This window comes from Cetorhinus maximus, chromosome 13 (assembly GCF_964194155.1).
Source record: "Cetorhinus maximus chromosome 13, sCetMax3.hap1.1, whole genome shotgun sequence".
NCBI classification, from domain to species: domain Eukaryota; kingdom Metazoa; phylum Chordata; class Chondrichthyes; order Lamniformes; family Cetorhinidae; genus Cetorhinus; species Cetorhinus maximus.
In genome coordinates, this window is record NC_135891.1 from 121,911,905 (window position 1) to 121,926,159 (window position 14,255).

A 14,255-nucleotide genomic window follows, 5' to 3' on the forward strand; every position below is an offset into this window, starting at 1 on the left:
CAGGACCTCAAGAACAGTAATCTCCAGATTACTCCTGGTGCTAGTGAGCATAAGAATAGAAAGATTGAACAGTTCAACACATGGCTGGAGAAATGGAGAAGGAGGCAGGGCTTTAGGTTTGAGGCATTGGGATCGGTTCTGGAGCAGGTGGGACCTGTAGAAGAAGGATGTGTTACACCTTAACAGGACTGGGACTAATGTCCTCGTGGGGAGGTTTGCTGGTGCTATTGGGGAGGGCTGGGGGATGGGAACCTGAGGGGAAATTCAGAGTGGAGAGGAGAAAAACCGGCAGTGGGAAGCAGAGAAGTATCAACTGATGATAAGGAGGATGTATCAGAGAGTAGTATCAAGGTAGTTCGAATATTTGGAGAATTTGATAGAATTAGAGTAGGCAATAGTAAGTCATCAGATGGGATCAGAATAAGGGGGAAAGTAAAAAAGTCTAAATCAAAGTTAATGTGCATGTCTGTGAATGTACGGTAAATAAGACTGGTGAACTGCAAGCACAGGTTGACAAATGTAATTATGATATTATTGCTATAACAGAGACCTGGCTCAAAGAAGGGCAGGACTGGGCATTAAATATTCCTGGGTACAGTGTGTTTAGGAGAGACAGGAAAGGAAGAAAACTGGAGTGGGGGGGTGGGAGGGGGTTCGGAGTGCCAGTATTGATTAAAGATGGCATTACAGTACTGGAGAGAGAGGATGTTCCAGAGGAGTCAAGGACAGAATCTCTCTGGCTAGAGGTAAGGAATGAAAAAGGTGCAATAACATTGATCAGTGTAGGATCTCGACCACCAATTAGTGGAAGGGTGGAAAAACAAATTTGCAAAGAAATTACAGAGAGGTTTAAGAATTACAGAGCAATCAGAATGGGGGACTTCAGTTATCCAAATATAGACTGAGATAGAAATAGTGCAAAGGAACAAGAGGGGCGAGAGTTCCTGGAATGTGTTCAAGATAATTTTCTGCAGCAGTATGCTTCCGGTCCAATGAGAGAACATGTACTTTTGGACCTGGTTCTGGGGAATGAGTTTGCCCAAGTGGATCAGATGTCAGTGGGAGACCCTCTAGGCGACAGTGACCATTGTATCATAAGGTTTAGGTTGGTCATGGAAAAGGACAAGGAGCAATCCAGAGCAGGGAGAATTAATTGGGGGGAAGCCAACTTCGATAGGGTGAGAATGCATCTGAATCAAGTGAGTTGGAATCAATGTTGGCAGAAAGGACAGCGGCTAAACAATGGGCTACCTTCAAAGAGTTAATATTGCAAGCAATGTCAAGGCATATTCCCTTGAAGGGGAAAGGTAGGACAAATAAATCCAGAGCACCCTGGATGATAGAGGTGAAGATGAAAAGGAAGAAGTGCATGTACAACAGATGTCAGGTAAAAAATACAATGAAGAATCAAGCGGAATATAGAAGGACCAGAGGGGAAGTGAAAAAAATTAATCAGAAAAGCAAGGAGAGAGCATGAAAAGAGACTGGCAGTGAACATAAATGGGAATCCCAAGGTCTTCTATAAGCATGTAAATAATAAAAGGGTGATAAAAGAAAGAGTAGGGACAATTAGGATTAAAAAAGGGGACTTGCATGTGGAGGCTGGAGAAAGCGTAGGTGTTGAACGAGTACTTTGCATCTGTCTTTACAAATGAAGAAGATGCTTCCCAGGCCGAGAAGCGAGAGTAGGTAACTGGTACACTAAAATAATTTACAATTGAGACGAGGAGGTCTGAGAAAGGCTATCTCTGCTTAAAATAGATAAGATACCAGGACCGGATGAGATGCATTCAAGGGTACTGAGGGAAGTGAGAATGGAAATTGCAGAGGCGCTAGTGATAATCTTCCAGTCTTCCTTAGACACAGGGGAGGTGCCAGAGGTCTGGAGAATTGTGAATGTTACACCCTTGTTCAAAAACGGGTGCAAGGATTAAGCCGGCAGCTACAGACCAGTCAGTTTGATTTCAGTGGTAGGGAAACTTCTGGAAATTATAGTACGGGATAAAATCAATAATCACTTAGACAAGTGCAAGATAATTAGGGAAAGCCAACATGGATTCATTAAGGGAAAATCATGCTTAACTAACTTGCTGGAGTTTTTTGAGGAGATAACAGAGAAGGTTGAGAAGGGAAACGCTGTTAATGTGGTGTCTATAGATTTTCCAAAGGCATTTGATACAGTCCCACACAACAGACTTGTGGGCAAAATTCTAGGCCATGGAATAAAAGGGAAAGTAGGCACTTGGATAAGAAGTTAGCTGAGTGACAGGAAACAAAGAGTAGTAATAAATGGTTGTATTTCAGATTGGAGGAAGGTTTGTAGTGGGGTTCCCCAGGGGTCTGTGTTGGGACCTTTGTTCTTCCTGATATGTATTAATGACCTAGACTGTGGTGTGCAGGGCATGATTTCAAAATTTGCAAATGATACGAAGATTAGAAATGTTGTCAACTGTGACGAGGATGTAATGGACTGCAGCGGTTTAAGAAGGCAGCTCACCGCCACCTTCTCAAGGGCAAATAGGGTTGGGCAATAAATGCTGGCCCAGCCAGCAAAGCCCACATCCCATGAATGAATTAAAAAAAAAGATAGTCCTGAACATCAAAAGGACGTGGATGTGTTGGTGGATTGGGCTGATTGAGGCAATTGAGGTTCAATGCAAAGAAGTGTGAGGTGATCCACTTTGGAAGAATATGGTGAGACAGTATAAAATAAAAGGAGAACCTCTAAAAGAGGTGCAGGAACAGAGGGACCTCGGCAGATATGTGCATAGGTCATTGAAGATGGCAGGGCATGTTGAGAGAGCAGTTAATAAAGAATATCGTATCTTAGGCTTTTCTAATAGGGGCATTGAGTACAAGAGTGAGGAGGTCATAAAACAAAAATCGAATTACCTGGAAAAACTCAGCAGGTCTGGCAGCATCGGTGGAGAAGAAAAGAGTCGACGTTTCGGGTCCACACGACCCTTCAACAGAACTCTTTTCTCTTCTTCTCCATGGATGCTGCCAGACCTGCTGAGTTTTTCCAGGTAATTCAATTTTTATTTTGGATTTCCAGCATCCGCAGTAGTTTTTTGTTTTTATCTCTGTGAGGAGGTCATGTTGAACTTGTATAAGACACTAGTTAGTCCTCACCTGGAGTACTGCATCCAGTTCTGGGCACCATACTTGAGGAAGGATGTGAAGGCATTGGAGAGAGTACAGAGGAGATTCATAAGAATGATTCCTGGGATAAAGAACTGTAGCTTTGAGGATAGATTGGAGAAGCTGGGACTGTTTTCCTTGGAGAAAAGGCAGCTGAGAGGAGACTTGATAGAGGTATTCAAGATCCTGAGGGGTATGGACAGGGTAAATAGTGAGAAACTGTTCCCACTCAAGCGAGCATCAAGAACTAGAGGGCACAGATTCAAAATAATTGGCAAAAGAAGTAAATGTGATGTGAGGAAAATTTTTTTCACCCAGAGTGGGTTGGAGTTTGGAACAAACTTCCTGAAATGTTGGTGGAGGCAGGTTCGATCGAGGTATTCAAAAAGGATTTGGATTGCTACCTGAAAAGAGAAAATGTGCAATATTACAGGGATAAGGCAGGGGAGTGGGAATAGGTAGAATGTTCTTTCAGAGACTTGATGGGCTGAATGGCCTCCTTCTGCAATGTAAAGATTCTGTGAACCTGATGCATTAAATGCAATCACAAGTTTAACACATTAAATACAGTGACAGGAAAATGGTGCAGTGTAACTGGAAAATACAATTTGAAGTAATTGGGGAACATCATTGCCAGGTAGCTGGGGAATGTGAGATTACTGGGCATTGTCGGTGGGCATATGGGTAGCCCAGGAATGCCGGTGTGGTTTAACTGCAGAACACCGTGTTAATTTAGTATCAGTTATGTTTTATTGTTACCAGGAAGAGGACATTCATTGAGATTTTACTTGAGCACATGAAAAGAGACACTGAAACCAGGAGGGGTTGAATTGAGAGATATATGCTTGTGATCATTCATTGTGAATAAATATAAGTCTGAGTAAAAATTGGCTCCAGTATCGTCCACAACTGGTCTCTGGACTGTAACACACTGGTTCGATGTATCCAAGAAATGCCGGTTCAGTGGAATATGGGAATGGTAATGTAAGGTAGCCAGGGAATGGCTGTGTGTGATGGCTGGAGAATGTTGGAATGGTGTAACTTGGGGTGTTGTCAGGTTAATGCCAGTCTTCAGTGGATGATCCGCAGAACCTTGAAATTATGTTAATGCCTGAAAATTTATATTTCTTTGAGGCTTGGACTGAGGTTAATGCAGTAGATTGAGAAATTCCCATTCACTGCATTTAACAGACGTGGCTGTGGCAACTGACATGAAACTTTCATTGTTCCTACCATCTCCCATTGTAACATCAGTGGAAATACAACGAAACTGGGTAAACAGCAAAATGCTGAGTTACAGTGGGAGACCAGAACAACCTGTACAGAAATTCCTTCCTCTTCTGACTAATGGGTTGATCCTATGCATGGATTTAAAAAAAATTCTCTCATGGGTTGTGGGCATCGCTGGCTGGGTCAGCATTTTTATTGCCCACCCCTAATTGCCCTTGAGAAAGTGGCGGTGAGCTGCCTTCTTGAACCGCTGCAGTCCATGTGGTGTAGGTACACCCACACTGCTGTTAGTGAGGGAGTTCCAGGATTTTGACCTAGCGACAGTGAAGGAACGGTGATATATTTCCAAGTCAGGATTATGTGTGGCTTGGGGGGAAACTTGCAGATGGTGGTGTTCCAATGTATCTGCAGCCCTTGTCGTTTTAGGTGGTAGAGTCACAGGTTTTGGAGGTATTGAGTTGCTGCAGTGCATCTTGTAGATGGTAAACACTACTGCCACTGTGCGTCAGTGCTGGAGTGAGTAGATGTTCAAGGTGGTGGATGGGATGTCAATCAAGCGGGCTGCTTTGTCCTGGATAGTGTCAAGCTTCTTGAGTGTTGGAGTTGCAACTGGAGAGGATTCCATCACACTCCTGACTTGTGCCTTGTAGATGGTGGACAGGCTTTGGAAGTCAGGAGGTGAGTTATTCGCTGCAGGGTTCCTAGCCTCAGACCTGTTCTTGTAACCGCAGTATTTATATGGCTGGTCCAATTCAATTTATGATCAATGGTAACCCCCCCCAGGATGTTGATAGTGGAGGATTCAGCGATGGTAACGCCATTGAATGTCAAGGGGCGATGGTTAGATTCTCTCTTGTTAGAGATGGTCATTGCCTGGCATTTGTGTGGCGTGAATGTTACTTGCCACTTGTCAGCCCAAGCCTGGATATTGTCCAGGTCTTGCTGCATTTGGACATGGACTGCTTCAGTATCTGAGGAGTTGCGAATGGTGTCGAACATTGTGCAATAATCAGCAAACATCCCCACTTCTGACCTTATGATGGAGGGAAGGTCATTGATGAAGCAGCTGAAGATGGTTGGGCCAAGGATGCTACCCTGAGGAATTCCTGTAGTGATGTCCCTGGACTGAGATGATTGATCTTCACAACCATCTTCCTTTGTGTTAGATATGACTCCAACCAATGGAGAGTTTTCCTCCTGATTCCCATTGATTCCAGTTTTGCTAGGGCTCCTTGATGCCACACTCAGTCAAATGCTGCCATGATGTCAAGGGCAGTCACTCTCACCTCACCTCTGGAGTTCAACTCTTTTGTCCATGTTTGAACCAAGGCTGTAATGAGACCAGGAGCTGAGCAGCCCTGGCAGAACCCAAACTGAGCATCAGTGAGTAGGTTATTGCTAAGTAAGTACTGCTTGATAGCACTGTCACAACTCCTTCCATCACTTTACTGATGATCAAGAGCAGACAGATGGGGTGGTAATTGGCCGGGTTGGATTTGTCCTGCTTTTTGCGTACAAGATGTACATAGGCAATTTTCCACATAGCCGGGTAGATGCCAGTGTTGTAGCTGTACTGGAACAGCTTGGCTAGGAGCACGCCAAGTTATGGAGCACAAGTCTTCAGTACTATTGCTAGAATATTGTCCGGGCTCATAGACTTTGTCAGGGGGAGATGGTGATGTAATGGGAGTGTCACTGGGCTAGTAATCCAGAGGCTTGTCTAAAGCTCTGGGGACATGGGTTCAAATCCCACTATGGCAGCTGGTGGAATTTAAATTCAATTAACAAATAGAGTCATAGAGTTCTACAGCACGGAAAGGGCCCTTCGGCCCATCGTGTCCATGCCAGTCATCAAGCCCCTATCTCCTCTAATCCCATTTTCCAGCACTTGGCCCATAACCTTGTATGCTATGGCATTTCAAGTGTTCATTTAAATACTTTTTAAATGTTGTGAGGGTTCCCGCCTCTACCACCCTTTCAGGCAGAGAGTTCCAGATACACCCCACCCTCTGGGTGAAAAGAAAATTCCTCAAATACCCTCTAAACCTCCTGCCCCTTACCTTAAAACCATACCCCTGGTTATTGACCCCTCCACTAAGGGGAAACATTTCTTCCTTCTATCCTGTCTATGCCCTTCATAATTTTGTATACCTCAGTCAGGTCCCCCGTCAGCCTTCCCTACTCTAAGGAAAACAACCGCAGTCTACCTAGTCTCGCTTCATAGCTGAAACGCTCCAGCCCAGGCAACATACTGGTGAATCTCCTCTGCACCCTCTTTAGTGCAATCACATCCCTCCCATAGTGTGGTGACCAGAACTGCACACAGTACTCAATGTGGCCTAACTAACGTTTTACACAGCTCCATCATAACCTCCCTGTTGTTGTATTCAATGTCTCGAGTAATAAAGGCAAGTATCCCATATGTCTTCTTAAACACCTTATCTACCTATCCTGCTGCCTTCAAGGATCTATGGACATGCATACCAAGGTCCCTCTGATCCTCTGTACTTCCTAGGGTCCTACCATTCATCGTGTACTCCCTTGCCTTGTTAGTCCTCCCAAAATGCATCACCTCACACTTTTTAGGATTAAATTCCATTTGCCACTGTTCTGCCCATCTGACCAGCCCGTCTATATCGTCCTGTAGTCTAAGGCTCTCCTCCTCACTATTCACCACACCACCAATTTTCGTGTCATCTGTGAGCTTACTGATCATACCTCCTACATTTATGTCTAGATCATTAATGTACTCTACAGACAGCAAGGGACACAGGATCAAGCCCTGCAGTACGCCACTGGACATAGGCTTCCAATCACAAAAACATCACCCTCTGCTTCCTGCCACTAAGCCAATTTTGGATCCAATTTTCCAAATTGCCCTGGATCCTATGGGTTCTTACCTTCTTGACCAGTCTCCCATGCAAGGCCTTGTTAAAAGCCTTACTGAAGTCCATGTAGACTACATCAACTGCACTACCCTCATCTACACACCTAATCGCCTCCTCAAAAAATTCAATCAAATTTGTTAGACATGATCTCCCCCTGACAAAGACTATCCTTGATTAATCCTTGCCTCTCCAAGTGGAGATTAATTCTGTCCTTCAGAATTTATTCCCAAAAGTTTCTCTACCATTGATGTTAGACTCGCTGGCCTATAGTCCCCTGGTTTATCCCTATCACCCTTCTTGAATAATGGTACATTAGCTGTCCTCCAGTCCTATGGCACCTCTCCTGTAGCCAGAGAGGATTTGAAAATTAATATCAGAGCCCCTGCAATCTCTTCCCTTGCCTCCCACAGCAGCCTGGGATACATCTCATCTGGGCTTGGGGATTTATCCACTTTTGAGCCCGCTAAAGCCGCTAATACTCCCCACCTCTCAATGGTAATTTGTTCAAGTGTATCATAGTCCCCCTCCCTGATTTCTATACCTACATTGTACTTCTCTATCGTGAATACAGATGCAAAGTACTCATTTAAAACCTCACCTATGTCTTCCGGCTCCTCACACAGATTGCCACTTTACTTGCTAATGGGCCCTACTCTTTCCCTGGTTACCCTCTTGCCCCTAATATACTTGTAAAATGCCTTTGGATTTTCCTTTATTTTACCCGCCAGCGTTTCTTCATGCCCCCTTTTCGCTCTTCTAGTTTCTTTTTTAAGTAACCCCTGCACTTTCTATACTCCTCGAAGGCTTCCGCTGTTTTGAGCTCTCGGTATTTACCATAAGCTTCCCCTTTCTTCCTTATCCAATCCTGTACATTCCTCGACATCCAGGGTTCTCGGGACTTTTTGGTCTCACCCTTCACCTTTACGGGAACATGTTGGCCCTGCACTGTCACTATTTCCTTTTTGAATAACTCCCACTACTCTGATGTAGATTTTCCTATAAGTAGCTGCTTCCAGTCCACTTTGGCCAGATCCTGTCTTATCATATTAAAGCCAGCCTTCCCCCAATTCAGAAACTTTATTTCCAGTCCATCTTTGCCCTTTTCCATAACTACCTTAAATCTTACTGAGTTATGGTCACTATCACCAAAATGCTCCCACTGACATTTCTACCACTTGCCCGGCTTTGGTCCCTAAAAGTAGGTCCAGCCCCCTCTCTTGTAGAATCTTCTATGTGCTGGCATAAAAAGCTCTACTGGATACATTTTAAGAATTATGCCCCCCTAAGCCTTTCACAGTTTGTCTATCCCAGTTAATATTGGGGAAGTTGAAATCCCCTACTATTATTACCCTATTATTTTTACACTTCTCTGAGATTTGCCTACATATCTGCCCTTCTATCTCTTCCTGACTGTTTGGTACATATATTGGCTATAGTACACTCCCAGCAATGTGATTGCCCCACTTTTGTTTTAAAGTTATACCCATTTGGCCTCATTTGAGGAACCTTCTGAGATATCATCCCTCCTTATTACAGTAATTGACTGCTTGATTAATATTGCGACACCACCTCTTTTACATCCCCCCGCCCCTAGCTAGCCTGAAGATTCTATACCCCGGAATATTGAGCTGCCAGTCCTACCCGTCCCTCAACCATGTCTCCATGATAGCAATGATATCATTTCCCCATCTGTCAATCAACACCCTCAACTCATCTGCCTTACTCGCAAGACTCCTTGCATTAAAATAAATGCCATTCTGCCTTGCCATGCTCCCTTGTGCCTTAACTTGACCAAATGCACTCCGCCTTCCAGACTGACTTGGTTTTTCTTCTATACTTGTTTGTACATCACCTCCTCTTATATCTCCACTCCATACCTCATCCCACTGCCAAATTAGATTAAACCCCCACCAACAGCATGAGCAAACCTCTCCAGAAGGATGTTGGTCCCCCTCTGGTTCAGGTGTAACCCGTTGGACTTATATAGGTCCCACTTTCCCCAGAAATGGAACCAGTGATTCAGGAATCTAAAGCCCTCTCTCCTGCACCAACTCTTCAGCCACGCATTCATCTGCTCTATCCACCTATTCCTATACTCACTTGCAAGGGGCACCAGGAATAATCCAGAGATTACAAGATTTGAGGTCCTTCTTTTCAATCTGCTACCTAGCTCCCTAAGTTCTTGTTGCAGGACCTCATCCCTCTTCCTACCTATGATTTGGTACCAATGTGAACCACAATCTCTTACTGCTCACCTTCCCCCTTCAGAATGCCCTTCAGTCATTCAGTGACATCCTTGACCCTGGCCCCAGGGAGGCAACACATCATCCTGGAGTCACGTCTACAGAAACGCCTGTCTGTACCTCTCACTATTGAACCTCCTACCACTATTGCTCTTGCACTCTTATTCCGCCCCCCTCGTGCAGCTGGGCTCTGGCTGCACTCTACATAGGAACCATCACTCTCACCGTTTTCCAACACAGAAAAGCTGTTCTTGAGTGGGATGCACTCTGGGGCTTTCCTGACTACCTGCCTGCCTCTCTTCTTCTGACTGGTGGTCACCCATTCCTGCTCTGACTGCACTTCCTCAAGCTATGGGATGACCACGTCTAAAAATGTGCTATCCACAAAATTCTCAGCCTCGCGGATGTACTGCTGTGCCTCCAGCCGGCATTCAAACTCCAAAACTCTCAAGCTGGTCAAACCGATGGCACTTTCTGCAGATGTGGTCATCCAAACTGCCAGGTGCGTCTAAGGCTTCCCACATACTGCAGGCCGTACAACACACGGGGCTGAGCTCCCCTGCCATACCTTTCATGAAAATACTCTTACCCTAAATTTAAGCCGAGTGGAAAATTATTTAAGTTTCTTTCTTTTTTTTAAAATGAAAGCTAGAACTCTTACCTTTCCTTAATGTAGCTTTAAAGTGGAGAAAAACAACTTACCCACTACCTACCAATCAGCTCTCTGCTTTGCGCTGACATCACTTTCGTCAGCCTTTTTGAATTCTGACGGGGTTCCTGTTGGGGTTAGCTACTGCTCCGACTGACTTGATCTGGGCCTTGACCCTCAGGCTTTTATCGAGAAGCTCCGCTGGTACCGTTCACCCCCAGGATCGCTCTGCTCCGCTCCTGCTGCTGCCTGGAGTCTGGGATTAAAATCTGGTCTCAGTAATGGTGACCAGGAAACTATCACTGATTGACATTAAAAACCCATCTGGTTCACTAATGTCCTTTAGGGAAGGAAATCTGCTGTTCCTACATGGTCTGGCCTACATGTGACTCCAGATCCACAGCAATGCAGTTAAGTCTTAACTGCCCTCTGAAATGGCCTAGCAAGGCACTCAGTTGAAGGGCAATTAGGATTGGTAATAAAAACTGGCCTCGCCAGTGACGCCCACATCCCATGAAAGAACAAAATATCCAGTGCCTTCAGCCATTTCTTAATATCACGTGGAGTGAATCAAATTGGCTGAAGACTGGCATCTGTGACAGTGGGGACCTCAGGAGGAGGCCGAGATGGATCATCCACTTGGCACTTCTGGCTGAAGATTGTTGCAAATGCTCCAATCTTATCTTTTACACTGATATGCGGGCTCCCCCATCATTGAGGATGGGGATATTTGTGGAGCCTCCTCCTCCAGTGAGTTGTTTAGTTGTCCACCACTATTCAAGACTGGATGTGGCAGGACTGCAGAGCTTGGATCTGACCCGTTAGTTGTGGGATCACTTAGCTCTGTGTATCGCTTGCTGCTTAAGCTGTTTGGCATGCAAGTAGTCCTGTGTTATAGCTTCACCAGGTTGACACCTCATTTTTACGTATGCCCGGTGCTGCTCCTGGCATGCCCTCCTGCACTCTTCATTGAACTTGATGGTAATGGTAGAGTGGGGGCTATGCTGGGCCATGAGCTTACAGATTGCGATTGTGTACAATTCGGCTGCTGCTGATAGTCTACAGCACCTCATGGATGCCCAGTTTTCAGTTGCTAGATCTGTTTGAAATCTATCCCATTTAGCATGGTGGTAATGCCACACAGCACAATGGAGGGTATCCTTAAAGTGAAGACAGGACTTTTTCTCCACAAGAACAGTGCAGTGGTCACTCCTACTAATACTGTTATGGATGCATCTGCGACAGATTCGTGAGGACAAAGTCAAGTATATTTTTCCCTCTTATTGGTTCTCTCACTGCCAGCCTCTGACCTAGTCTAGCAGCCATGTCCTTTGGGATTTGGCCAGCTTGGCCAGTGGTGGTGCTACCGAGCCACTCTTGGTGATGGACATTGAAGTCCCCCTCCCAGAGCACATTCTATGCCCTTGCCACTCTCAGTGCTTTGTCAAGTGTGTTCAACATGGAGAAGCATTGATTCATCAGCTCAGGGTGGGTTGGGGTGTGGGGGTGGTGGCAGTAGGCAGTAATCAGCAGTAGGTTTCCTTGTCAATGTTTGATCTGATGCCACGAGACTTCATGGGGTCCAGAGTCGATGTTGAGAACTCCCAGGGCAAGTCCCTCCCGACTGTATACCACTGTGCTGCCACCTCTGCTGGGCCTGTCCTGCCGGTGGGACAGGACATTCCCAGAGATGGTGGTATCTGGGACATTATCTGTAAGGTATGATTCTGTGAGTATGACTATGTCAGGCTGTTGCTTGACTAGTCTGTGAGACAGCTCTCCCAATTTGGGCACTAGCCCCCAGGTGTTAGTAAGGAGGACTTTGCAGGGTCAACAGGCTGGGCTTGCTGTTGTCAGTTCCGCTGCCTCGGTTGATGCCGGGTGACCCGCCTGGTTCCATTAATTTTCGTAGGCTTCGTAGCAGTTTTGACGCAACTTAGTGGCTTGCTAGGCCATTTCAGAGGACATTTAAGAGTCAACCACATTGCTGTGGGTCTGGAGTCACATATAGGCCAGACCAGGTAAGGACGGCAGATTTCCTCTCCTAAAGGACACTAGATTGTTTTTACAACAATCGGCAATGGTTTCATGGTCACTATTGCTGAGACTAGATTTTTAATTCCAGATTTATTAACTCAATTTAAATTTCACCAGCAGCCATGGTGGGATTTGAACCCCTGACCCCAGAGCAATAGCCTGGGCCTCTGAATTACTAGTCTGGTGACATTACCGCTATGCCTTACCTACCCGATTCTGTGCTCATTCTGTATTTGGTATGGCCTGAGGGATGAGATCTATCTTGGTCTGAAAAAAACTGACTCCACGAATGTTTCTCATTCCTGTGCTCAGGACAACAACAGCACATTTGTATTTACAAAACATGGTACTTTACAGGAGTGACATCAGAAAAAATTTGACACTGATTGCAAAAAGAAATATTAGGACAGTTTGCTTTTAAGGAGCATCTTAAAGAAGGAGAGAGGTGGAGAGGTTTAGGCAGGGAATTCCAGAGCTTAGGCCCCAGGCAGCTGAAGAGTGGTAGAACCACCAATGTTGGAGTGATTGATATTGGGATATGCAAGGCACTAACTCTGGATTTGACTATCTCTGTTCTGTGTGTTTAGGTGGAGACTGTGCCAATCTCCTGAAGAATATTGGTCCCCTGCCAGTTGACATGACCAGGATGTACTTTGCAGAAACGGTTCTGGCCTTGGAATATCTCCACAACTACGGCATTGTGCATCGCGACCTCAAACCAGACAAGTAAGAAATGTCATGTAAGCTTCACAAACTTGGCAAAGCAACTATTAGAGACAAACATTGATTTGTGACTGAATAGTAGTCGGGGCCTTAGATGAAGCATTATCAGATCTCTTACAGATAAGAGAGGATTTAATACTAGTCAAGGCAGTACAAACTGCAAGGCAAACTGAGCTTAGAAAACAAAATTGGGTGTTTGCCTATGGCAAAGGTGATGTCCCATGGAGAAGATTGAGTGGGACCATTTAGTTTGTATGCTGTCAGAGAGAAGGCGTACCAAAGCCTAAGCCCATCAAAACAGGGAAAAACATACCAACCTCAGTTTTGAAAAGTCTTGGATGTGGCAGCAAAAAATTTCATAAACCAGACAAACATCCAGCAGGGAGAGCAGAGAGCCACAACTGAGGGAAAATAGACCTCTTCTAAATTGTCTATCACTCAAAAACACTAACAAAAAGAGGGAGAAAGGATTAAAGCAGAACTACGTAGAAGAAGTGGCAGAACTACAGAAAAGGAAGTGACCTTCCAAGGGAGATAAATAATACAGAAAATAAAAACTTAAAGTGGATGGACACCCCACAGAGTTTAAATTAGACACAGCAACAGGAGTTTTTGTTTTATCCAACAAAGTAAAATAGCTCAAGCAGATCACATTGTAACCCTCAGCTATCAAATTACGGGGTCCTGGGATTAACTCAGGAGCCAAAGGCCAACTCATGGCAAAGTTGAAGTATAAAGATGGAGAAATTCTCAAACCTCTCTGTCATTCAAAATCAAGAATGCTCTCTACTAAGCAGAAAGGCATGCTTTTAATTGAAACTAATCTTTAAAGTGGATGAAGTTGCTGATAAGCATTACATTCAGGAATGAATTTCCAAGATTATTTACTTGAAAAACTAAAGACCGAGTACCATGTCACCCTATGAGCTGATGCTAAACAGTTTGCCTCTTTACACCGAGGAAGGTCTCTCACCTACTGTTGGACAGAGTCAAGAGTGAAATTGAGAAGATGAAACAGCAAGGTGTTACCTCACCAGACATCATGCCAACAAAATCGCGTTCAGGAATGGTTACAGTCCCAAAGCCAAATGGCTCTATAAGAATCTGCGTGGATTTAACTCAACTAAACAAATCAGCAGAACGCGAGATCCACCTGATGGCCTCAGTGGATGAGAGCTTTGCTAAACCTGCCAATTTATTTACTAAATTGGATGTGATCAGTGGATTTTGACAGTTGCCTCTGGACAAAGAATCCAGATTGCTGACCACATTTATAATGCCATTTGGCCATTATTGTTTTAATAGATTATCATTTGGAATTGCATCCACTCCTGAAATTTTTCA

General features: G+C 44.7%; 1 protein-coding gene across 1 annotated transcript in view; it reads left to right on the forward strand.

Annotated features, from left to right (window-relative positions):
• LOC144689089 (microtubule-associated serine/threonine-protein kinase 3-like) overlaps window positions 1-14,255 on the forward strand; it is a 185,666-nt gene that overhangs the window by 75,809 nt on the left and 95,602 nt on the right. The window contains exon 13 of the mRNA XM_078556239.1: window positions 12,776-12,914. Coding sequence (XP_078412365.1) covers window positions 12,776-12,914 — 139 coding nt within the window. The remainder of the gene's footprint in view (window positions 1-12,775; window positions 12,915-14,255) is intronic.